General features: G+C 33.0%; 2 protein-coding genes across 3 annotated transcripts in view; one reads left to right on the plus strand and one right to left on the minus strand.

Moving 5' to 3' along the window:
• Positions 1 to 200: 200 nt before the first annotated feature.
• LOC144850773 (ribosomal RNA processing protein 1 homolog A-like) lies at positions 201 to 6,233 on the minus strand. Its single transcript, XM_078708202.1, has 10 exons — positions 6,069 to 6,233; positions 5,374 to 5,514; positions 5,050 to 5,135; positions 4,647 to 4,841; positions 4,225 to 4,289; positions 3,703 to 3,877; positions 3,422 to 3,519; positions 2,470 to 3,100; positions 906 to 990; positions 201 to 712 (listed from the first exon to the last, which is right to left on the minus strand). The coding sequence occupies exons 1-10, from the start codon at positions 6,196 to 6,198 to the stop codon at positions 519 to 521; spliced, it is 1,800 nt and encodes a 599-aa protein (XP_078564328.1). The 5' UTR covers positions 6,199 to 6,233; the 3' UTR covers positions 201 to 518.
• Positions 6,234 to 6,310: 77 nt separating this feature from the next.
• LOC144850766 (ubiquitin conjugation factor E4 A-like) overlaps positions 6,311 to 27,655 on the plus strand; it is a 34,271-nt gene continuing 12,926 nt past the window's right edge. Inside the window, exons 1-18 of one of the 2 annotated variants that reach the window (XM_078708184.1) lie at positions 6,311 to 6,418; positions 6,800 to 6,985; positions 7,294 to 7,415; positions 8,696 to 8,860; positions 9,183 to 9,315; positions 9,577 to 9,776; positions 10,330 to 10,521; positions 11,068 to 11,185; positions 11,598 to 11,795; positions 12,449 to 12,712; positions 13,054 to 13,471; positions 13,608 to 13,800; positions 14,344 to 14,457; positions 14,734 to 14,908; positions 15,364 to 15,692; positions 16,833 to 16,990; positions 17,727 to 17,851; positions 18,477 to 19,529. In XM_078708184.1, coding sequence (XP_078564310.1) covers positions 6,397 to 6,418; positions 6,800 to 6,985; positions 7,294 to 7,415; positions 8,696 to 8,860; positions 9,183 to 9,315; positions 9,577 to 9,776; positions 10,330 to 10,521; positions 11,068 to 11,185; positions 11,598 to 11,795; positions 12,449 to 12,712; positions 13,054 to 13,471; positions 13,608 to 13,800; positions 14,344 to 14,457; positions 14,734 to 14,908; positions 15,364 to 15,692; positions 16,833 to 16,990; positions 17,727 to 17,850 — 3,111 coding nt within the window. In that variant the 5' untranslated portion in view covers positions 6,311 to 6,396 and the 3' untranslated portion in view covers position 17,851; positions 18,477 to 19,529. Of the gene's footprint in view, positions 6,419 to 6,799; positions 6,986 to 7,293; positions 7,416 to 8,695; positions 8,861 to 9,182; positions 9,316 to 9,576; positions 9,777 to 10,329; positions 10,522 to 11,067; positions 11,186 to 11,597; positions 11,796 to 12,448; positions 12,713 to 13,053; positions 13,472 to 13,607; positions 13,801 to 14,343; positions 14,458 to 14,733; positions 14,909 to 15,363; positions 15,693 to 16,832; positions 16,991 to 17,726; positions 17,852 to 18,476; positions 19,530 to 27,655 lie in introns of those variants that run through there. The other variant, XM_078708185.1, reaches the window with a different exon arrangement.

Here is a 27,655-nt window from a genome sequence, read left to right on the forward strand (position 1 = left end):
AATAAAACCATTGCAAATGTAGAGTATTGAAACATGTACACATGCAGAATCTCTATTGGTCCAGTGTAAAATACAGACTCTTTATTGGTCCAATAAGAAAAGTCGCTCATCGTGTGCAAAGAACTCGATACATCTTCCAGAAAGAATTTGAGGCGCTAGGTGACTGGATGTTGTTGGAAGCAGGACAATTTACAAGTATACAATGTTTTAAATCTTTTATTAAAATTCACATAATAAAATTCTAAGAAAACAAATTAGATATTTTATTTAATGAAATCATGATTACATGGTATATATTTACGTTACTTGTGTCTACACTATCAAACTTTATGCGACAAAAGAAATATGATGTGCCCATATATGAACATGATGATGTCTATCACTACCATATTTGGGCATATCACACTTTTTTTTGTCAAACTAGTTTAATAGTGTAGACAGAGCCTTAGATGTCACCAATTTGTTTGAAATAAGCCTTTATAAAATGTGCAATTAAAACATCAATGTCGTCGTGTCTTTCAGAAGAAGTCTGCAGCACTGCTTCGACGACGACTCTTTTTCTTGATTGACAGTTTGGTTGCCGGTATAGCGGTCTTGGTCCTTTTGACTGGTGGTGTTGGCGTGCTCTTTAGAGCAGAATGTGATGGTTTTTTAGTACTATCAAATGGTATACCTGGGCTGCATTTTACTTGTTTCTTATAGTCGGATTGTTCTGCAAAAGAAGCATTTAACAAATTAGATCATACATAGTTTGTGCTGTCCACCTAATATTTGTCCTTGCTGGTGTACCATACATTTGGGCATTTCATACCCAGTGTTCATAATCAACCTATCCATCTTCTTTGACCTTATATAATTGTACTGTATATCAATGTTTTATATCCTGTAGTGCTTTAACTACTTACTATGATTTGTGTTCTTTGAGAGTGTGATTTTGACGTGCTTCTTGAATGTGGGAGGCGCCGACCCTGGATCTGTCAACCTACAAACCTAACAAAAACAAAAATTATTTTTTTATTGGTACACAAAATTAATGTTTTACCATTGCTCATCACCATGATCTTAAAAACTTGATGGTTCCTTAACGGGTTCCTTCTAATCACACACCGAATTCAAATTGACAAAAACGGCATCAATACCCAAGGTTGATGATGAAATCTGAAGCTAAACAGCAATGTAGCCAAAATGTTATGTTTATGGATGTACTGAAATAAAAACAACTAGATTTGAACTCGTCACTACGGACGAGTTAGGTTATCCGCAGCGCAAAGGCCACGTCATACGTTAGAATATTGCAAACAGAAAAACGATTATGCCATTAAAACAATTTCAGTGTGCTCTCTATTTTGTGTCACGTCTAAGTATATACAGTATACACTATATACTGTATACATACTACATACAGTGCCGTATAGGTAAAAATAAGTGATCAAAGTTATTTACGCTTTTGAACATGATGACGTCATCACAATTTTAAAAATGGTGAATCATGCGAATGGTAATTGATTGACCTAGACAATATAAAAAAAAATGGGGAAATGGAATACGGATAAGTGGAGATGCGCTCTATTAAATGTGATAAGCTATGACGAAAGATACAAAAATCATATATTTTATATTCAAGTGGCCATACGATGACGTCACAATGTCCGGTTAGCCATATTGATTCATGATTTGATATCTACAACTCATCAACTTCCAGAATCTGTAATTTTAAAAAATGTCACCACGTAGTTTGAAATCTATGACATTTTTAAAAAAGGCATTATTTGACAAATTTTTGAACTTTTTCATCAAAAACGCGCGCAAATTGTTCAATTTAACGTGCTCGTATGACGTGATTTTAAGTCAAAATTGTTTGAAAGTTGGTAAAATTACTAGAAAAAGTTGAAAAAACAAAAATCAAGCAAAAAAAAAAATGATTTTGCGCTACGTGCGCAAAAAATTGCGCACGCGTCGGAATTTTTGAAATGCTCAAAATGACATGAAACGCGTAGAAAGTTGATTAGAAATTGATTTTTCGCATTTTGAAATTTTAAACGCGCGTGCGCGCGTAACTTTCTGTGAAACATGCCATTTTTAATCCATAAAAAGTTTGCGCATGGTATGACTTAAATTTTCACAAAGTTTCAATACAAAATAACTTTTGGTTTTTAATCTATGATCAATCATTGAAATTCATAAAATCGCGCGTAACTTGCGCTGCGCGACTCGAAATTCATAAAACAAAGTTTCTTGCACATTTACAGCTACAGGTCAATCTTATGACAAAGTTATACAATCTAATGTTGGCCAGAATTAGAAATATGCGTGCAACAAAATTCGTGGAAAGAAAGAAGAATATAGAAAAAAAAAAAAAAAAAGAAAAAAAAAAAAAAAAAAAAAAGATCCTGACAATAACAAGGGGTTATCCGCCAAGTGCGGATAACCAATAATGGGCATTATAAACAAATAACTGTTAATTTAAACCTTTTGTTTTTTTATTTCTGTTCCTGGTGCAACCAACTTCTTAAAAACAATTGCAGGGGGTGTAGACACAGCCTGGAATGCTGCAAATGGCTCATCCACTTGTTGACATTTCCGTTTGGCTCCTTTAGACCTTTTTATGACCTTTGTTACTTCCACGTTATCCAAACTTTCTTGAGATTCTGGAACTATCTGATCTTCTTCCTTCATTTTCTTCTTCTTTTTCTTTGTACTTTCTTCCTGCATATCAACAATTTCAACTTTACTGTCATCTGCAACTTTCTTCACTTTTTCTTTCTTTTTTAACTTGATTTTTTGGGAAATTTTGCTCATTATTGCTGCATCTGTTTCTGTTGAGTTGTTTTCTTCAATCTCCAACACCTTTTTTTGTTTTTTCTTTCTCTTCTTCACATTTAAATCATCATTTACATTTTCTTCTTTATTTTCTTTAATACCATTCATCCCTCCATTCTCTGCTTTTTTTCCTTTTACCATCTTTGCTTCTAGCATCCGTTTCTTTTGTTTTCTCTTGTGCTTTAATTTGACATCGTCTTCAATTTCATCCTCTGATGATATCTGCGCCAATTCCTCTAGATCTGGTATAGGGTAAATACCTTTGGCAAGATCTTGAAACCTATTGTTTAAAATCAGAATATAAAATGATACCAATTATAAATACTGTAAGCTTATTAAATACTGTATATCCAAGTCACTGTATCTATTTCAAAATAACCTCTGTAACCATTTCAGACCATGTCACATTTTAATTCTTATGTCTTAAGCTCTGTCTACACTATCAAACTGTTTTAACAAAAAAAGTGTGATGTGCCCAAGTATGGTAGTGATATGACATCATCATGTCCATATTTGGGCACATCACATTCTTTTGTCAAACTAGTTTGATAGTGTAGACGTGCTTAAGTGATTTTTAAAACCGTTGAAATTAAAATCTTACTGTTGTGCCATATGATACATTTTCTTTCTGTTCAAACCTGGCGTTTCTTTCTGGCTTCCCAACATAAATAAACGGTCCCCAATAGCACTGTAATCAAACTAAAGAAAACAACAATTAAGGACAATAGTGGAGCTGTAGCGTGCTTGCCTTCCAATCCCAAGGTCTGGGGTTCAATGCTGACCTAGGGCCAGGGTTGTAACTCACGACTCTTTCAACTCCACTCCCTAAGCCTCAAATGAGACTTGACAATATATATTCAATTGATATAAATTGTTGCTTACAGGCAGCCTTGGATCTTCTTCTTCACTATCTTCACCCTCCTCTTCCTCCCCATCTTCTTCTTTTTGTTCCTTTGCCAACCTCTTTTCCTCTTCCAGCACCTCTTCCATTCCAACTGTTGAGTGAACTACGATATCCTCAAAGATTTCACGAAGAAGTGTTTTCATCAAGGATTTACTAAATTCAGATAAAAACCATTGATACTAAACAAAGAATCTTTAATTTCTGTTCTACTACACTAGAACCCAAAAAAGGGGGTCACCTTAGGAACCCACTAAAATGTCTCCTTAACTAGGGGTAAAGGGGTGTCCACTGTATAGGGTTTGACCTTTGTGTTTGTTTACAAGAAAGTGTCACCTTAATAGGGGTGTCTGGTCTTAAAGAAGGTGTTTCATTGTACTTGTAAATCTATACCAAAAGTTAATGCTACAGTATTCGACCAACTGAATAAGACATCGATGCGAAGTACTAACTAGGCATCGCTTTGCAGTGAACTTGTCAAATAAGTTTAATACTTAAATTACTTTCTTGTCTTGGCAACCAGAATGCAGAATGGATCAATGAACATCAGAGTTTCTTGTGGAGACAACTATTAGAGTTGGATAAAAAATAATATACTCTAAAGCTCTGTCTACACTATCAAACTAGATTGACAAAAAAAGTGTGATGTGCCCAAATATGCTAGTGATATGACATCATCATCTCCATATTATGGGCACATCATTTTTTTGTCACATACAGTTTGATAGTGTAGACAGAGCTTAATGTTTAATTGATAAATATACAAATTAATAGTCATAAACACCGACAGTACATTATTTTTTTTAACAATACATTCCATACTTTTTAAGAAGGTGATTCCTTATTTCTATTTTTGGTGTATTTTTATTTCATATTTTTGTATTTGTCCATTACAAGATATTTTGTACCTGTGTATTTTACATACCTGAGAGGCACCGACACGTGTAAGTTCCTCCAAATAGATGTCTGATATGTGATGGAGTAGGCCCAGTGCCTTTGTAGGGCTAGTTGGATTCAAAAGACCCTGTTTCAAGACGTCCAGAAAGGCTTCTATGTGTTCTTTGTCCCAGTGGTTCTGTTTCACAAACTCTAGTTGCTCACGGAACAAACGTCTGATAAACTGAACAAGAAAAGCAAGAAATGGGAGGTATCGATTTGCGATGATGATCTAACCAGGTATGTCAATTGTGCTTCCTTGCTCTCTACCTCACTACAGAACCAGACTTATTAAAAGAATGACTCATTACCGATGATTTTAACCAGCTATGTTGAGCTAGACAGTAAGACAAAATCAGATAATCTTTTACCAAAGTAAATATGTAACCTACCATGTAATATTTATCCATCCGAAGTCGATCAATTCCATGCCACTCTCTCTCCATTGTTTTTAGAAATGTCTTAAAAAACATCATTGCTGTAATAATAATATTTTCATTTATTTATAGTGTTTAACAGGTGTATACAATGCGTTAAATGTTATTAGCCATGTCCAATGTAAGCTAATTTTAGACCAAAATTGCTACAAATCAATCTTAAATTTTTTCACTAATTAAACCATAGATACTAAAAATTGAAAATGTGATTCTTCGTTGCTAGGTCTCTCATCATAAAGAGCTTAGTTTTTGTGGAGGGTCTGCATTTATTCAAAATACCTGAATCTGTAGTATGCAGTTTATGCACAAGCTTCGCAATGTTATCGGCTAACTCTTCTTGTACTACAGCCTTATCACACATCCACATGCAGTAAAATAGTCCCTTCCATAATTTTAGAAAGTCTTCTTCACTGAATGCATCTGTAGAAAAAACCATTATCATTTAAAATACAAAATAGCCTTGGCTATTAAATCAATTTGTAGTTGGTCATCGATAGGGTCAGCCGTTCAATAGAAACAATTCATTTGTTAATAAACAATTAATTAGTTAATAAACAGTAGTGCCATTATTAATATTAGCCTTTATTTTACACCAAATTGTAATTTTTGGTATGGATGGGCACTAGATGCACGATCTGTGTAAAATAGAAAACTAGGGCTTAAAATTATCTAGTAGGCCTATACTATAGGCTACATTAAAAATAAAAAATCAATTTGTAAAAAATTTACAAAGATTGGTTTAGTTTTAGCCTATATATTTGATAATATATATATATTTGATATTGACATAAATAATAATGCCATTATTATGGGCGTCTAATAATGAATTGCAGTGTACCAGCTTATCCACTAGGCCTAGCCTACTACACTGTACTACATTTCCCAATCCTCCGCGTAGCAGGGCTTTCCCAGACCCAGCCATACGACCCAGCTAGGCCTAGCCTACTACTCTCCAGATAAATACGGTTACATACGCTTCCCACTCTTAGATCGAACTGTCATCCATAACCGAAGTTTCTTGATAGTTTTGTCTCTTGTTGGTTTTTCATTACTAGCCAATCTCTGGGCAAAATGCACTTCTACAGTGACTTTGGGTAAAGACATACTTTCACAACTTAGGCTATGACCAACCCTGTCTCCCCACGTGTTGTTTTTAAAAAAAACTCTGAAGTGACACCGCCCTCAAGTTCAGAGCACTGACATGATGCAGACGATATTTATATTTTGCAATACTCAATAAAATAAATTTATTTTCTACCAAATAAAGAAGATAAATCAAGGCTTTAATAAAGTTAATGTGTTATGGATAGGAGTAGTTTATCAGGTATATTAATGGAGCTTAGTTAAGCATAGATTAGCCTAGTTCTGGTGGACTTTTTTAGCCATATTATATGAGGTCCTAAAACTAGGCCTCTACTCTAGTCTAGGCCTAACTAACAGTTACCAGCCAGCAGAAGAGGGCTAGGGCCTAGGCCTAGCTAGAATAGATAGAGAGGGTCTGCCTAGCATGCTTAGTAGCCAGGATGGGCCAGGCCTAGGCTAGCTATGGTCGTAATATAATTAGGCTCCTGTATTTATTATGTTCATTATCGGTTGTATATTTATTATTATTTTATTTACTCTGTATTTTGCTCTATTATTATTTGTGGAAATAAATGTTAGGCCTATTATTTATTAATTAACTGTATATTAATTTAATTTTCAGAGCTAGAAAATGAGGGAATGTCGAACATGATGAACCCATTTGCAGCACTGAAAACGAATTTAGAATCGCAAGATGTCAGTGAGGAGGTCATTCCTGGTGATGATTCGGATGATGATGAGGAGATTCTTAATATTATAAAGGAATCCAAGTTTATTCACAAAGTCTTTTTAATCACAATCAACGATGGTAAGTAGTAGTAGTTTGGTTTGCATACATAATCACAAACAATATTATTAGTACCCAAGAAAAATATTTTTCCCTGGGGTTGTAATGTTCTGGAAAGGTAATGGAAATTGATTTTAGTATTTTAGATAGACCTAAAAAATCCATACCACAATATCTTTTTGTGATATCGTGTTAACCATCATAACAGAGGGAAGAAGAACAATATGAGAAAAGAAAACATCTACAAAGATGTAATTATCAGCATTATAAATACCTTTTTATGATTTTTTTTTAAAGATTATTTATTGATTTTTTAATCCTTTTAACAGCACCTGTTTCAGCTAGTGATGGTGTTCCAACTCATTGTGTATTTCTCTTTGATATTGCTGAGCAAATTAAAAAAGTTTACGGTGACGATTGGACATTAATTGAATTTGCATCAGCTCAACAGGTAATCATTTGTAAAGCTCTGTCTACATTATCAAACTAGTTTGACAAAGAAAGTGTGATGTGCCCAAATATGGTAGTGATATACCCAAATATGGTAGTGATATGACATCATATAATATGGGCACATCACATTTTTTGTCACATAAAGTTTTATAGTCTAGACATCATCATCTGTTACGCTATTCGCCTTGGATAGACATTGCATACGCTAATCGTTTCCATGACTCTCTTTCGGTGGTCTGATGGTCTGTCATTAACTTTGCGATTGATGTATTTGCTTTTTTGAGTTCTTTGCTTACGTTTCCTATCCAGGTAGTTTTTGGTCTGCCAACTGGTATTTTAACTTTTCTAATGGATTCTGTCAATGCTAATTTGGCTGGAGTGTCCTTCGGAAGCCTTAGCATATGTCCGGTCCATTTGTATTTTCTTTTCCTTATTATGTTTGACCATTTTAGTTCTTTCGTTCTGCTGTATAGTTTTATATTTCTGATTGTGTACGGCCACTTAATTTTTATAATTTTTCTTAATAATTTCCTATTGAAACAGTCAATTTCGTCCTCTTGTTTTTTGGTTATTGTCCATAATTCTGAGTTGTACATGAATATGCTTCTGACGTATACATTCAAAAGCCTCATTTTTACTTCTAGTGATAAGTTTTTGCTTGTTAGAATTTCTTTGTAGTTGTTGAGGGCTGATATTTCGAGTTGTTTTCGGCGTTTCATATCGTTATCTGTGTCAATTAGCGATCCTAGATATTTACATTTTTCCCACAATTCGTCTCCTTTTCTTTTGATTATATATTCTTCTGTTTTAGTGTTGTTTATAATTAGGTTTCTGCTTTCTAGTTTCTTAGTTTCTAACTTCTTCGACTTGCGTTTTTGAATTTGCCACCCATCTGATGTTGTCTGCATATTGTTGATCCATTATGAAAAATGATGATTGTGGTAGTTGTTGGTTTTCATCATCATTCATTCATAGTCTAGACAGAGCTTTATAAAAATCAATCACATACATCATAAAAAGTTATTGAAAAGAGAACTCAACCCAGCCTGGCTGAGAACAAATAACTGGTTAGAAAAGAATTTTCAAATAACTTCTGGTTGGTAATTTATCAATGGTTAATACACACATTACACATTAATTTTGTTTCAGCCGTGGTCTCAATTTTTGTTGAAATATGTTTGGTTTTTTAAAGAATTTATTTTATGCTCTGTATTTGAAAGGCTAATGTTTTTTTTATATTATGCTGTATTTAAAAGGCTAATGTTTTTGTTTATTCAGGCTGTATTTGAAAGACTAATGTGTCCCATTCCATCTGATATGGTGATAAACACTTCTACTGATCAGGATAATGAGTCCGTAAAGGCTGAGGCAGGAGAGAAGCTGGCTTTGAAGTATCTATTTGAATGTTACAAACGTCTACTAAAGCAACCCAACACTACAGAGGTAGGTAGAAACAGTTTTATCAGCAATTGCTGAAGGCTTATTTAAATAAATTGCACTGAATGAAAAAAAAAGAAGTAAATTAAACTATATTAGACAGTATGCTAAGCAAATTTATACACACAAAGCTTGGTTCCCACTATGACACAACGCAAGGACGGAACCGCAACACAAGCGATTAGACTAATAATCCATCGCATTGTGATTGGCCAAATTACTTTTGTTGCGCTTACATCTGTGTGTTGCGCTTACATCCTTGCATTGAGTCCCTAGTGGCATGTTTCCCAAATGTATAATATTAAAGTTATGAGTATTTTCATTTTAGGATCTATTCAAACGATGCCAGGATGTGATTGTGTCTATCGCTGCTACTTGTCTTCTCACCCCTGACGTCGTCAACAATCAGAATGTTCATCAACAAGTATTTGACATTGTCCTTAGAGAATTTCAAAATAATAGTAAGTTGGTCAATATTTTCATAATCAGTTAAAGAAAAAAAACGACTTATTATAACAATGTTTAGATGATAAGGTGCGATGTATTCAGTTTTGAGACTATTTACTTATCTTTGGAATTTGACGTTATTCTTGATACTCCCTAAGCAAATAGATGTACATTCTACTAACCCTGATGTTGAATAAATAAGTTTTGCTACAAAACTAAAGATTATAATAATGAACAGCCCACAAAAGAAGTTGACAATAACAAATATTTTTTAGATTTTGATACAAGTGCTCAGTTTTTCAAACTCATAGCTGAACAAGTGAATGCAGATGAGATGTCGTGCACAGACGCATTTGGCCCTGTTCTCACAATCCTTCATCAGGAGATGAGCAAGCAACCTGGCCTAGAAAAGTCTGTCAATTATGGATATTGTGCTATTATTTGGTTATTTAGCCATTCGTCTTGCCTGGCAGAGGTTTGTATCATAGTTTTCTTTTTAACTTGCATTTTAAATAAGTCCTACCTTTATATTTGGAATAATAAAATCAACTCTTTCACTCTGGATAAGAATGTCTGGTTTTCCTATATTTAATTCAATTCATTAAAATCCACATAGGGAAAAACCTCATATTATGCCATATTAATTAGACATTCATAAGATGTAAACAAAATCCACAAGAAACAATATAAAAATATATATGTAATAAACAGATAAATACAGTATTTCACAATTTATTAAATGGCAAAATAGAATTTTGCTAAATGTAGTACTTGCTTTGTTTGCTTGTTCACACGTTAGTGTCCACAATTGTCAAGTTATCATCCTGAATATTTTGGTGTGAATAGGTATATACTTACAGAACATGCATATTGAAATTCAAGAAAATCAGTTCATTAATAACTTCACAAATAAAAAAAAGAAAATTCTAGGTATTCTTTTAAAATAAGACGAAATACCAAGTAGTGAGCCCTCGCTCGCTCTCTGAATGTGTATTTTCTGAGCGCTTTCATTTAACTGTTACATACAGGTTCTGTTGCATCACATGACTCCTGCGGATCAAAAAATCGGGAAAGCGTACGAAGACTCTGTTGTCGGTAAAATTCTGTGTTTAACATGTCTGTACAATAAAAATAACGACGGCGGTACTTTTCAGTTCTTTGATCAGCCATCAAGGAACACTCAGATTGAGCATTCTGCTACCCAGAGCCAAATATGGCAGGTAATGATCTCATTGGTTTCATTTTGTTAAAAACCTAAATTCTTTTCTATCATAACAAATACATTCCAAACACCAGACTTAAGCCAGACTTGAGAATCTGGTATCATTAGTGTCTGTTTATATGATGTAATCTTAAAATGCATAATCTTTTTTTTAAAATACCATCCAACAGCGAGTAACTCGCCAAATATACGATAAACTATTTTATAATTTAAACTAAGTCTCATTTGAGGCTTAGGGAGTGAAGTTGAAAGAGTCGTGAGTTACAACCCTGGCACTAAGTCAGGATTGAACCCCAGGACCTTGGGATTGGAATGCAAGCATGTTATCCACCAAGCTACAGCTCCACTCCAATCAAATGTTGGTTTGTTATTTTAAACAAACAGGACCATAATAAAAACATTCTTGTGTGTTTAATAGGAATGTGAGAAATATATAATACAAAAAAAAATATATAATACAATAATTGTATAATAAAATATCTTTTTTTTTCTTTTCAAAATTCTTTTTTATAATACAATATCTTGATTTTTTACCTCTTGATAGCTTACGTCCTTACTGAACACCAAGGTACATGAGATATTTATAAACATTTGTAAATCTTCACCAGAAAACAAACATAGATTACTGGAATGGCTTGGCAACTGTATGAAAGCTAATGCAGGTATGATAATTGAAATGTCATTGTTATTGTAGGTTTTTACCTATGGGTACGAAGAGCTCTCATTTAGAAGTTCAAAGAGCGGAGAACTAGACGTTGATTTCAGTTCTGATAATGATGATGTTTCGAGAATAGTATTCTCGAAATGTCATAGTATTTTAAGGCAGTTTGCCTGTTCATTAAATGTCTTAAGGCCAATTTACACCGACGAACGGTAACAGTAATAAAAATATAGAATCTATGTTATTTCTTATGACCATTTACACACAACGCGGAATAGAGAAGCGGTTTTCCGCTCAGGATAGATACAGATTCTGCATTGGACAAGCTACACAGTTTTCCACTCGTCTGTGTAAATTGCCCTTTACAAAGCAAAATTAATTATTCATATGTAATTATTATTTGTGAATGGTAGGTCGGGGCAAAATGTTTTCATTGGGTAACCAGAATGCGTCTGATGGATTCTTTGTCAATCTTTGTGCTGTGCTGCTTCACATGTGTAACAAGTTTGCCAAACCAAACTCTACCAGGATGTTGGCTGTTGATTTTAGGTATTGTTTAGAAGATATACAAACTAGTGACGACATGAGGAATAAAGGCATTCATTCAAGAGGTAAATTTTATAATAGTGTTGTAAAAATAATCTGATTTGAGGCCAAACATCATAATGGCTGCCACCTTGTGATGTGATTTGTTGTTCAGCAGTGGCTGCACACCCAGGATTTTGAGATAGATTCCTAAAACTTCCTAAAATAAAGTGCAGAACTTTAAAGTAAGGTTTTGTCTTTTGCATTATTGTATTGAATACGTATAGGGATATAGATTTGATATGTTGACCTTGATACATTTAATAAGGTTTATCGCAAATAGCTTCCTTTCGCAAGAAACGTCATTGCACAATACATGATGGTAAGGGCTTGGGAGCAAACGTCACGACGCGTATAAACATCAAATCACGCACGTTTGCTCCCAAACCCTTCCCATCATGCTTCACGCACAATATTTGCGATATAGTAAAAAAAAAAAAATAAACAGAAACATACATTTTCATCCATTTACACGATATGAGCTTATTGAAATACAGAATGTTGAAAAAATAAGATTCTCAGCATGTTTTCTATATATTTTTCAATTATTGCAAAATAATTTGATGATTTTTACTGTATAAAATTTTTAATTATTGGAAAAAAAAATTGCTTTTGTAGTTGAAAAGAAAGAGAAATAAAGTTTTTTGATTTATTGATTGTATTTCAATTTTTTTCTTAGATTTGCCAAAGTCAGATTTCCTTAGAAAACTTGATGATGACGAGGGACCAATAGAAACGCGACAAGAACCCTTTAACTTTTCAACGGATTGCTTCTTCTTAACCCATCGCTGCTTACAGCTAGGGTTTAATGTCTTACACAATCGCTTCATGAAGGTGTACAGAGAGTTGCATCAATACCAACAAGCCTACCAAGAGCACCAACGACTACGACCTGCGACAAGACAGGGTCTGTTAGATGATCTACAGGACAATATGGAGAAAGGTAGTTATGATGTAGTAAACATGACTTCAAACTGATTGTCAGATTATGTGTGAAAGAAATACAAAGCGAGTGAGTGGCCGAGCGGTTAAGACAGTGGAACCGTAATACGTACAGTAGCCATAACATCGGCAAGGGTTCGAGGCTCGCTCCATGGTTCTGGTGGTAAAAGTCTTCTCGGATAAGGACTATAAACCGTAGGTCCAGTGTAAACATCTGGCTCATGTGCACTTTAAATAACCTAGTACATCTGTCTCATACATACATACAACTCATCATACATATATATATACAGTGGGCCCTTTGAATGAAGATAAAATAAATTAATTTCTTCTCTTTTTTAGCAACAAGTTTATTCTTATCAATGAAAGCAGCTCTCTCTGAAACCAGACTGACCAACCTATGTATGAACTTTTATACAGCCACCGCACAGTTACTTGTTCAGTGCGCCCTCACTGATGATCTTACGAATGTATTTAAACCGTCTTTGCCTATCTCAGAAGAAATACCGTCAACGTTGGCATGTATCCCAGCATTTGTGGTTGAAAATATCGTTGATTTTCTGCTGTTTGTACGACGATTTAAAGATGAAGAATTTGAAGAGTTTGGAGAACACCTTGATCACCTGCTAAGTTTTATTATCGTGTTTATGGGAAATAAAAAGAGGATAAACAATTATCATTTACGAGCAAAGCTTGCGGACATATTAGATGGATTTATGCCGAACTTTACCAGTAGAGGGCGATCAAATATGATATCTACGTGAGTATTCAATTTGCTATCATGGTTTCACTTAATTCACAAATGAACATTTTTTTGTTTGTGTTTATTAAGAAGAACTAAATACAACTTTAAAACTCAATTAAACATATAATTTATATTCTGATATTTCCTATAGATATCACAGGCAGCGTATTTTCATAGAACATCCTTTACGAATGTTGTTATCACGATCTCTCCTGACGATCTTTAATGACATTGAGTTCTCGGGCGATGAACACGCATTTGAACAGAAGTTTAACTACAGAATGCCAATGTATGGCATCTTACATTATCTCTGGTCTCTAGAAGAACATCGCAAATGGATTAAGGTGAGAGCTGTTTAATTATACTACACTATCAAACTTTATGTAACAAGAAAATGTGATGTGCTCATATATGAACATGATGATTCCATATCACTACTATATTTGGACATATCACAACCATATTTGGGCATATCACTACCATATTTGGGCATATCACTACCATATTATACTTAGGCTATGTTCATACCCATGTAATTATGACATATTATCTCTGACTCTGTGATGGCCAGGTCAAATTTTAAACTGCAGAGGTAAAACAAGGGTGTTCAGAAACAGGTCAACTCTTATCAATTATCAGTGGAAATCTTGTTATCATGGGAATGTTCTGATTGGATAGAATGCTTTATTACATCATCGTCTTAAACATGCTACAATTGACCGTTTTTTTACTAATACATTTCAGCGTTGTATAGAGACTAAAACACGGACTACAGACATGGACATCATACGCTAAAAATCCGTATCTCCATTAGTGTGAACCGGAACTAACAATATTTACTTTTGATACTCCTTTATTAATGTTCATTCAACATTGTTAACTTACAGGACCTGTCTGCTGAGTCAATGCTGAGTATAGAAGACCCAGTGCCACCATTGTTTGTACAATTCATTAACCTGCTAATTAATGATGCAATCTTTACTCTTGATGAAGCTATGGATGTAAGTACCTACTTATCTTCTATAATCCCATCAGAAGGGTGGGCTTATTAAAGGAAGATGATGATGACGATTTCAGCCAAAAACCATGGACATTGACAAGTTGGAGAGACACGCACTTAGGCGATAGTTGTCTATGACAGCCGTTGTCTCTCATCAGTGCTCCCTTTTTATGTTTCACTGAAAAGAATAAATAAAATAAATAAGATTTTTGAAAAATGTTAAATTGTAATCTCAGCAAAGATTAACTAACTTATTTTTTACTCTGTTATCATGCAGTACTTGAAGAAGATCAGAGAGTTAGAGTTGACTAAAGAAAGTCCAGAATGGGAAACAATGTCCAGAGTGGACCGGCTACAACATGATGCTAACCTTAGAACTCAAGGAAAGATTGCTAAGTTCTTCAACATAATGGCTAACGAATCCATTAAAGTTCTCAGCTATGTATCATCAGGTTTGTTTGTCATTATCTTTTGTCATTTCTTTTATTTTCTCATTTTAACATAGATTATGGTTTGCCATTTTTATCAAAACTATCATTGACAATATAGTAAAATATTATTTCCGTGCCTTACACTACAGACTGTATCGATTTTTGTACCCATATAATTTACAAGTACAGCTCTGCCTGAACAGATCATTTTGCATTGAAAATACTCCTCCTAAATTTGGGATTCATCTATCATCAGTACATACATTGATTATGTATTTCTATGTAAAATAGGAGTTGCAAATTTCATGCTCCTGCCACCATGTCCATACAGTTTTCATCAATCAGTTATTGGAGCTGTGTGGATCACTATGCATCAGCCTAACAAACAACTACATGTTTATTTATAGAAGTTAAAGGTGTGTTTACACATTCTTCATTGATTGAAATTAGTAAACAACTGAATTGTTTATTTACAGAAATTAAAGATGTGTTCACACACTCTTCCATGGTTGACCGAGTTGCTGCAATGTTCAACGATTTTCTAGTCAAACTGATTGGAAACAAAATGGGTCTTTTGAAAGTGAGGGATTTCGATGCGTACGACTTCAAACCTAAGCAACTTGTGAAAGACATTTCTAAAATCTATGTGAACCTTGGAGATCAGGATGCATTTTGTGAGGCAGTGGCTGGCGATGAAAGGTCATACACACCGGGTCTGTTTATCAAGTTAGAAAAAGTCTTGATCAAAGTTTGTGCTGAGTCTTCAACCATCCAGGGAATTAAAGTTGTGGCAACTAAATTTAAGGTGTGTTCACATGATGTCTTAAGCTCTGTCTACACTATCAAGCTTTATGTGACAAAAAAATGTAATGTCATAGATGTCATAGAACTACCATATTATTTGGGTATATCACTACCATATTTGGGTATATCACTACCATATTTGAGTATATCACTACCATATTTGGGTATATCACTACCATATTTGGGTATATCACTACCATATTTTTGTCAAACTACTTTGATAGTGCTTGCTCTGTGGTTTGCAGCATTTAGCAAATAATTATTTTTAAACAGAAAATGGTGTTTTTATTAGGTTTAATTAAGTAGTTGATATTAACAGAAACACATTTTTTTTTTTAGACACATTACCAAGTGAGTTCATGAATTTCCTTTATTTGGTTTTCTTGGGTTCACTAAATGTTTCTGAAGGTTTGTGGGGTTTATCAATTATTTGAAAAATGGTTTCTTTCCCCAAAAATAGTTAATAACAAAGATTTTTTAACATATATTTTGTTCAATTGACATACAAATTCGTAAACAATATGATCCAATCATTATATTTTGTACAACTTTTCTCCAAATACTCTCTCTTACACTGAGGAAGGATTAGTGTTATCCGAAAGCTTTGCTCTTATCGATTTATTTTGATTTAGTTTTTATTTTGTATCTCCATTGTGATCCACCCACTAGTAATACCCATACCATTGTCATTTTCCCAGTTCTTATTTTATTTGTATCTCCATTGTGATCCAACCACTGATACCCACAGCATTGTCGTTTTTTCGGTTCTTATTTTATGTATTTCCATTGTTATCCAACCACTGATACCCAAAGCATTGTCATTTTTTCAGTAATGTATTTGTATATACTGTAATGTTTATTAATTACAGTATCCATAATTGAAAAGTATGAAACGCCAAAAATGCCTTTGATGAATTATGCAGTGCTATATAATGCATTCAAATAACAGTAGCGGAAACCGTATCTTGTCCCCGTTAGAATCTGTATCTATCCTGAGCGGAAACCGCCGGTCCGCTCCACGTTGTGTGTGAATGACATCAAGAATAATTCTATATTTTCATTTCTGTTTAATACCACTTGTCTGTCTAAATTGGCCTTAACATTTGATCTTAATACTAATTATTAAATTGTTTAAATACAGAAAATGTCGTTGTTGAAAGAGACAGAGGAAGAACTGTTTGCAGATGCACCAGATGAGTTCCTTGACCCCTTGTTGACCATTCTGATGACTGACCCAGTCCTGCTTCCAACTTCAAACCAAATAGTTGAAAGGAGTACAATTCAGAGACATGTTATGAGGTTGGTTCATCAAAATCATTTTTGTTCATTTAAATTTGATTTATTTATTTTTTTTGTTTTTGTTCATTTAACTTACCATCTTTTAGGAATTGTTTCTTTTTAGACTATTTTATCAACCACTATATTTGTAAAACAATTACATTTTATGTATCCCTTTAATTTTTGACTCCTTTTGAAAACATTGTATATATTGTCTGTCTTTGTATTGTGATTTTAAAGTTGTATTGTAAGTTTTTTAATGTTTTTTTATGAATGTTTTTTAATATATTACTGTACAAACCAGGACCATATGTAAAACAGGTACATATCTATACCTGATGTTTTTTATCCTGTATAAATATTTTTTAAAATAAATTTTAAAATCATTAACCTACAATTGATATCGCATATCATTGTATTTGTTACCATTTTTTCATGAATAAATGTTTTCAAAACTAAACTTAACACTTTTTTCAAACATTCATACACTTTTGATTCATTTAAACTCATTTCAGAATTTACTGCAATATAAATGTTTGATTAATTACTAAATAAAACTGAAAATGTTTAGATTAAAAGTATTGTAAAAATAATTAATAATAATATTGTAATAATTTTTTTTTAATTTTTTAAAAAAAGGTTAAAAGTTCAAATAAACAAAAATGTGCATTTTGCAATCAAACAATAACGATTTTTAGAATAATTAATTGTTATTCATCAAATATTTTACTATTTGTCTTTAATTACTTCCACACAGTGACCCTCATGACCCATTTAATCGCAAACCTCTAACAATGGATATGGTTATACCCAAGGACGATCTAAGAAAACAAATTGAAGAATGGAAACAACAAAAACGCAACCATGCTATGGACAGCTAATGTAAGAAAACATTTTTAATTATTTGTTGATACTGCCTTGGTCAACTTTGCTGACCATTGTCTTTTCATGATTTTCATTTTTTTAGTTTTAACAATGTTTTTCTTTCATAAATTAAATGTCTTCATACGGGAGATTTTACGCTGGAATAACACAGCTCCGAAGAGCGTTACAAATTTGTGTGGTTGTAATCAGTGTCTGTTGTAACTTTCACGACAACAGAAATCTTATTGGGTTTAGGTAAATTATCAAAACACTGGAAACTTGGAAGAATTAATTACTTCCAACACGATTGATTACAACACGATTAATTGTGAACTTGAAAGTGAAAGATATAAATCCACTTAAATATTATATCGGGGTCTACACTACGCAAGAAGAAAATGATTCCCCTGAAAAAGAAAACGCATACAAAACATAATGAAACAAAATAAAAGAAAATGAATCAATACAGTGCGGCTTGCAAATGCAATTAATAAAAAGCATCAAAACGTTTTTTTTTCTCCATATTTTTATTTATTATTATTATTATCAAGTACGCCGTTTTAAATCGGTCTGAAAGCATGCACAGACTGTCCAACTTGCAGTAGTCTTTTTTAACCAATTTTAATTCTAATTGTTTATATAGGATGGTGTTTATTTTGTGATTACTTACTTGGATAAAACAATAAATGCCATTGTTTCGAGCCCAGACAACACCTCTGTGTGTTGAATGACTTGTTGCCAGACCTAACAACACCTCTGTGTGTTGAATGACTTGTTACCAGACCTAACAACACCTCTGCTTGATGGTAATTGTTGATTGGTCTAGGTATATGTGTTTTAAGTCGGAAATCATACATCAGGGAGTATCTTCATTCCATGTGTAGATACTACACGTCCCATCCGAAGTATGAGGCAGTAACATTAATCATCTTGCCTATGGACGCAGGCAAAATGAGAATCTCAAATTCACTCTCTCCTATTAGCAACCTAAAGAAAACATTTTATGAAAAATAAGCAACATTTTATCGACAAATTACTGATAAGACCTAGTCATCAGGTGCTACTGCACTTTCCGAGGAGCAAACATAGTTGGGAAGATCGGACTTTCAGTATTGCTGGACCTAGGCTCTGGAACCACCTACCTTTGAACATTAAACAAACATCATTATTGAGCACCTTTAAGTCACTACTCAAAACTCACATTTTCTGATATTCTTGGCAGCGCCGTGAGCAATGACTGTTGGAATGGCGCTATATAAATCAAACGATTTATTGATTGATTAATCTTTAGTATAAAACTTAATCATGGTTACTTACACCAAAATAGACATTTTTTTAAATTTTCCGATATTATGTAGAAGTAATTGTGGCAACAATGTTATTAGTTTCCTCAACTTAATGAGTTTCTGATCACGGAACAAAACATGCCTGTATACTACAGGTATATATGGTACAAAACAAATATTTAAATCTTAAATGAGACAAATTTGTTTTTACATTTCTCATTGATAGAAGTCTAATAAGTATTTAGTAGAAGATAAGTGGAGGAATATATTTAGATAGAAAATAATATAATATTCAGTAATGTTTTCCAAAATTTGAAAATAATATATTTGTATATTAAGAAGCATTATACCTCAATATAGAACTAACTCTCTAGAACTGGTGATTTGAAAAATTAAGTAAAGAATATCATGATAATATTAGGGTGTGTGGCGCAGTGTGTTGGACGTTAGATTACTGGTTCAAATAAAACTCTTGCCGCATTGCTTGTATCCTTAGGCAAGACACTTTACTTACATTTGCCTCTCTCCACCCAGGTGTATAAAATGGGTACCCAGTTAGATCAAGACACAACTTTGCGCTGATTACTACCTGCATTATGGGAGTATGTTTCCATATGTGTTTGATCCAAAAAAAATGACCAAGGTAATAATGTGCAGCGCATTGAGTACTTACGTATATGCGCCGTATAAGAATGAACTATTATTATAATATAGAGGTGTAGAAATAATAATAGGAAAAATAATACTTAAAAATTAACAAGCAGAGTTGGTAAAGTTGCCCTATGCTAAATAGTAATAGTAATATAACAGACATGAGGGTTGTGGAACTGGGCATCTTTTAGATTTTAATAACTCTGGTTACACTACCAAACTTTAAACAAAAGAAGGTAATGTGCCCATATATCGACATGATGATGTCACATCACTACCATATTTGGGAAAATCACTACCATATTTGGGCACATCACATAAAGTTTAATAGTGTAGACAGAGCTTATAAACTAGGACAAATTGTGATGAATTTTGAAAATATAGTAGTTAGTATATTAACAACAATTTGCCTTTTTTGTAAGATATATTTATTTATTTAAACATAAGCAACTGTACCTGAATCATGCAATATGAAAAATGCAAGCATAGCCATATGAAATGATTACTTTATTAACTGACTCTGTTATTTTAACAAAAAATAAATATAGTACAGTAATAGTTTCAAAATAGCATCGTAGAGAATAACGCTAACAGTAAAGTTTCGATTTCATCATAAAATCGAAATCAAGTGAGACAGCTATTACGTAATTTAAAATTGTATATAAAAAACGTACAATACAATAATTATGATGATAAAGCTACCGGTATTTTAGATAAAGATTGTTCTAATGTTGAAAATAAGTTGGATTTGATGTCTAACATTATCATGAACATAAACAATGTTATATAAAAAGTTGATAATTATCGAACAGGAAATTACTGAAAAATTACAACGCTGTGGGTATCAGATGGAAATATAAATAAAATAAGAAAAAAGTTGAAAGAAAACACTAAAGAGTACTTGAAGAGAAATTAGAAATAAAAAAGCTACTATAATTGTTGATAATTGTTATATATATACGCAGACTTTCAATAAAATATATAGTATAATAAAATGTTTTATGTATTTTAAATATATAAATGTGGACAATTATTATTGTGTATGTTTCAGATAAACATCAAAACTTTTACAAAACTTCTAAAAGGTGTGCCAAAAAAAAAAACAACAAAAGAACATTTTTTATCTCGGTTGGGGCGAATTTTTGTTATTCTCACAGATTTCCTCTTATTTATCGTTTCATTTAATTCCATTATATCACCGGGTGGTTTAGAATTTATTCTGTGCCTGTGATATTATCATATAATATAGAAATACATCTGATATATCATCTAAGTCATCTAAGTAGTTGAAAAGTTACCGAAGTTAAGTACAATACGTACAGTATTCCGTATGTTTGTCGGATTTAGGCCTATTGCATTCGTCGGATAAATAAACAAACAAATATTTAGTACAATTTACAAATTCGTTTCTAAAATCATGATTTCTTTGCAGAAATGTTTTATTTTGTTTATTTTAAATTAAATTAAAGTTATTATTTTTGTTCGTGCGTATTGCTGTCCAATTGACATCCATATGGGACGGGTTGAAAACGTGTACCATGTCCGCTAATTACTCGCTTAAATTGGTCTTGTCGATTGAAATATTAAAATATTAAAGATTGTAACTTATAAAAATAGTTATGGATAAGTTGCCTCCTAGTTCACGGCGATGCCTTTGCACTTTTCACCAATCAAAACACGTGTACAGCCTCAGGTGTTTTCTTACGACCCAAGATACGAGAAAATAGTGCGTATACCTCCGCGTGGTTCTATTCTTAAATTTGCACTATTTTGTAGAGTTTTCTCACCAAACAATAGCTAGGTGGTAGGCCCAGGCGTTACCTGAAATATCAGCCGGTACGACGGCGGTAGATCTTTGAGGGACCTCCGTGTGATCGTAGCGGGTGGGCCTACGGCAATTATAATCATTCAAGATAAATATTATTCCAAATACATATTTCGAGATAATTACAGTACAGCCGATAATTCGATAAGCACATAATTTGGTTGTAGTGTCGAGTCTCATACGGACAGGAGCGAAGATGCTGAGTTTGTGTTTTGTTTTCTCTTGTATGGTTTATGCGATGCCAGGTGTCCGCTGGATTCTCTCGGTCAAAATCCTTCTTAGATGCTAACTTAAGAAAAGATTCTTAAGTAACCAAACGTAGTTGTTAGTACAAATGCTACAGCAATTCATTCGTCTAATTAACCACCACCCAGCGATAAAGGCTAAAGTTTCCAATTGCTTGTAACTCAATGATAGCAGACGACGAACTTGACAGCCCAACAGCCAATCAAATTAGTTATAAACCACGTGATCAATAAGGATCAATCGGAAGTGAGCATTAAGTAGTTGTGAGTTGTGTAGATACTTGTTATTCTTGTTGATAGTGTCTTATTATCTGCTAAATGAATCGATTGATTTAATTACAACGATTGCTTCAATTATCGCCGCCATGGAATTGTTGCTGCATCTTTCCGTTTCTGGCAACAGATCTTTCTTCAGATACAAACGATGTAAATAACTCATCGCTTTTATAATGATTTTGTACTTCGTAATATTGTTCAATGCATGACACAAACCAGTATACCTTCCGTGGCTTATCAAACGCAAAATGCGTGTTGTCCATTAATTAAATTATATTATTATGTTGTAGTATAGAAAACTAAACAACCCTTCAATGATCACCCTCATTAAATATGGTCAAAAAAAAAAAGAAAAAAAAAAGCTGTATTAATGAAGATTAATACAAACAAAACAACTTTGAATAGGCCTAGGCCATTTCTCAGTTTTAATAAAGTTAATCACTTCCGTAAGAAAAAACTAAAAAAAAAATAATTATAAATAGACAAAATAAAGTCAGACTATTTTTAGCTTTAAATTACTGTCAATATTAGGGTAAATATTTTTCTTTTCGATCCAATTATTGGTCAAAGTGAATACCTATTATGTGACATTAAAATGGCATATTCAACAAAAACATGGGGGAAAAAAATAATTTTTTTCAGGAGGAAAATATATCTTTAGCATTGTTTAACGATTACAATTTAATTGAAATAAAATAAAAATAAAATAAATAAAAAACTACAAAATAAAGTACGTGATAATGAAAAATTTCATCGAAACATCGAAAACAATTTTACAGGCGGACAATATATCTTTAACATTGTTTAACAATGAAATTACATTTACATTACAATTGAATTGGAATAACAATTTAAAAATGCAATGACTACAAAATAAAGCACATGTTAATGAACAATTTCAAATGCGTAAAATAAAAAAGAGAGTTCAAGCGAACTTTACCGATTAGTAAGAAATCGCATTGCCATAAGCAATGGCAAGGGATTTGCAGGCCTACTCGTATTCTAGTATCATTTTCACGAATAAATAAAACACATAAAGTGGACGAATTGCGGTGTAAGAACTAGGTGTTCCCCAAGTGCAATTATGTTGACTCAGAGCCTAGAGTTTACGTGTACTTTGGTAGCAGGAATATATCAATATTTCTGTTGAGGAGAGTAAGATGGATGACAACATAAATGTTCGATACCTTTGTAAAGACATCCTGTTCAATTTTTGATATTGGATCCTCTCCACTGTTTGAAATTTCAAAGAGGGTAAGCAACCCATTTTGGAAGGATGTATTGAATTTCTGGGCTGAATTGACCAAAATTAGAAATGCAAATTAATGTAAATAGATTTAAATGGAGTTTTAGGTTCATCTCTATGGAGAAATAGTGACATAAAGATAGACCAAAAAAAGTTGAGGATCACACTTTTTTTGTCAAACTAGTTTGATAGTGTAAACAGGGCTTAAGGTCTATGCACTTTTTAATCTACTTTCGCACTGAAATTTTGACAATTGTATAACAAAAGAAGTAAACACATTAGACGTTTGAACTATTTGTTATAGGTCTTTTGACCAGATTACATATTTGTTTGTTTAATCTGAAAATTTAAACCACTGAAGAAACATAATAATCTCGTTGAAAGAAAGTCGTAACAAGTTCCTACTACTAATTCTTACTGTATGTATCATTTAGCTTCCGTTGTGATAATGTTTTTGTTGACATTTAATTTTTATCTTTGAGCCGTTTTATTGAACGAAGAATTTCTCATTTTGTTTATTATAGTGATTCGTCAATGGTAAATCCGTGAAAATAAGTTGATATATTATAAGTTAATGTACATATTTGAGAAGCTTGTAGAATACGTCTTAATAATTGGCCTAAACGGTCTTGTTCAACAGGAATGCGCCGAAGATTGAGTTTGTACTATGTGCGCAAAGAATTCGTTGTTGGTATGACCCATCGCGTCGAGATTGGTCAAAATTGCTTGCGTTGCGTTGCCGTCATTGCGTCATGCTTCCATCATTGCGTTATGCTTCTGTCATTGCGTGACGCTTCCGTCATTGCGTTACGTTTCCGTCATTGTGTTACGCTTCCGTCATTGCGTTACGCCTTCGTCATTGCGTTACGCTTCCGTCATTGCGTTACGCCTCCGTCATTGCGTTACGCCTCCGTCATTGCGTTACGCCTCCGACATTGCCTTGCGTCTGAATGTGAACTAAGCTTTCAATAGAAACATTATCCCCTGCAAAGTTACACATTTTGTAGGAAATAATATCTGTAGGTAGCCAATTATAGATTTATGTGCGAACATTCCATCATGTTGTCTTAGAACGAAACACAAACATGAATAAATCCGAATAAATAATTATTTATGAAATCTATTTTAATAAATCTGAAAGCAATTAGTGGCGATTAATTTGTCTCACTGTGAAGAACACTGTCAACGCGTATCCTTCAAATAAGGGATGTCGACTTGGATTTACTTTGTCACTGCTAATAATACAAAAACGTCTCAAATTTAACTCATAATGATGGTGTAAATCATTTCATATGGAGACTACGTGACGATAGTAGGGTTAGCCGTCGTGGTGGGCTTCTGTCCGGCTTGCTGATTACAGATCTAAAGCACCATAGGGGCCTAACCTAAGGCCTAGGCACCTCAAATGACAACCTATATGTGTTAGTGTCAAGTAGTAAAGTTAGTAATTTGTGACTAAATTGGCTCTAACTACGACATTTGACTCTAAAATTACTACAGTAGTACTCCTATAGTATGTAACAATTTTACTAGATTTACTAAAATACTTACTTTGTACAATAGTCATAGAGATATTATAATATCTCTATGGTACAGTATATCAAATACCAAATAAATATAGGTTACTTAATCCAATTTAGTAGTTTACTTACTTATCTTAAATCGAAATTTAATGTGTATCATTAAGTCGCATTATAAATACTCTTTGGTATTTTTAATAATAGAAAAATCACTAAGAACTTAAATCATTTATTCTTTGATTACATTTTTAAATATTGGTATCTACCGCTATACGTTGTAAGAGTATTACAGCGTAAAGTTGAAGATGCCAGTATTTACGTGTTTTGACGGAAATACGTTAACGATAGTACTTTATTCAGAAATACATTGTTTAAAAACAAAATTTGTTTGCGGCCGTTTCAGTCAGTGGCCGTGTCGGTCATAAATACTATACATAGCGTATTGTCGAATAATGTGATAAAACTCATGTATGTATTCCAGGCTAAGAAGCAGAGTTTCAACATGCCTATTGGTAATTTGTTCTCAAAATAAGAAATTATAATTACGACTAGTTATCGTATAAAGATTATTTTTAAATGTATTCAGTATTCATCAGAATAGACTATCGGTCGTATTTGTAAAGTAAGGAATTATGTAGGACTAGTTTTCGTATAAAAATGTTTTTAAATGTTACAGTATTCTGTTAAATTATCGTTCGATTGTGTACTTCGCCAGACATACAGTATTCAATTGAATATTAAAACCTATTTCCTTTTATTGTTATTTAATTACCGCCAATAACTTGAACTCATACCCATTTAATTTAGTTTTAATTTGAGAAATTTATTTTTTAATAATGTAATGTCAATCAAACATGATATTGGTTCCAGATTAGACACAATTGAACTTTACCAAAAGTGCAACGTGTTGGTTGTGTTTTTACATTAAATGAATCAAATGTTAGACATTCCAATTTAAATTACTTTTTAATTGATTCAAAGTCAACGGTTATTATTATTTAAACATTATTTTAGTTGGATTGTTTTTATTTTACTGCTTTATCGGTTTCATTTGTATTCGAATTCCGTCATCAGTGAATTAGATTAACAATATTGTATATTTTATACATATCACAAATTATCATCGTTTTAGTGTTTTTTTAAAACATTTATTCAGTTAGTTACGTCACTCGTACAATTTTCATATCATCTTCAACAGAACGTTTGATTATCAACGTCATTATTGCAATCATATTCAACCTCAACATCGTTATGTTGCTGCTTTATCGGGTTTCTTTGTTAATCAGTGAATTAGATTCGTTTTTAACATCGTTATCATGTTCGTGTTTTTGTAAACACATTTATTCAGTATAGTTACGTCACTCGTACCATTTTCATATCATCTTCAGCAGAACGTTTGATTATCAAAGCCATTGATTTTTTTTAAAAATCATATTCATCCACATCATCGTTATTTTGTTGCTTTCTCCGTTGTCGTCACTACCGCCGTCGTCTGCGAAAAACATAGTCGTTCATCGATTGTACTGTCGTCATCATCATCGGTAGTATAATTTTGTCCATCGCTACAGTTGCTCTCATCATGTACTTATTTGTTGTTTGTTTTACCAGACTTCCTCAAAATACTTTAAACTAACCAATTAAACACTATGAATAGAATTGATGTGATTTCACACACATATTTAGGTTTTATAAGATAACGATTTATAAACCAACTGAGAGAATTCTGCGGTAATAACATCTGCTACTTTCTTGTACATTTTATAATTCTTGAAGGACGACTACTGAGCATTTTGCAAGTTTTTGGCCAATTATTACGATATCTAGTGGAGTCTTAACCACAACTCACATATTTATAGAAACCATATCCGACTTATACGTACATGTTGAAATATATTCGATTGGATCACAAATGAACGTGGACTTGATCGGAAGATTGTATCTTAAAGTTCTGTATCATATATTAGTATTAATGAGGTAGTATTTCATATCTCTATTTAACATCTTACTAATGAGAGGCTACTCTGTTAGGCTAGGCTTGGTAGGAGGTAGGATCTGGCCTCGACCATCTCCAGGGAGAAACGCGTTTTTCTCCCGGGTAAGTTAGTCTAATTACTCGGTGTTGTTGTTATAGACTGGTGTAAATTATTTCATTAGTTAAAAAACATGTAGTTTTTACTGGTTATTGTATCACCTCTGTTAGACAAGAACAAAACAGTAATTCCATATGGAATTCGATGATAACAACATATAATAATGATAAAATCAAGATACTTCTGTTTTAGCAAACTATCGCCATTCTTTGCTTCTTAACATCTTGGTGTTTCTTTTCTATTTTGTTGAGAATGATGGTCGGACAGTATAGTCTGCGTATGTCTTGTTTGTACTTTCCTGTTTTTTAGTCGCGTGCGTGCAACGCGACTCTATTATTCGGTCGGTTGGTCGGTAAACACTAATTTGAGCAGGCGACTGCAGCCATGTATATGGCCTTGTTTGTATGACTTTTCCAATAGAATAACTATAAACTAATTCTTCTATACATAGTTCTCTTGCTTCCATTCTTCCTTAGGCCTATTATTACGTTATAATTTTTAGAATAGTTTCTATCTTCAACAAAATAATGATACACTTTTTAAACTTAAACTTTTCTTATTGGTTTTGTAATTTATTCAGCAAAATTTACATATATTTAACATTGTTTAATATCTTACAGCTAAAAGCACAAACACATTCATGTTCTTTTAAGAACTTCAAAACACGCATAATATTAATATCA

Source organism: Antedon bifida, chromosome 8, assembly GCF_963402885.1.
Source record: "Antedon bifida chromosome 8, ecAntBifi1.1, whole genome shotgun sequence".
NCBI lineage: Eukaryota > Metazoa > Echinodermata > Crinoidea > Comatulida > Antedonidae > Antedon > Antedon bifida.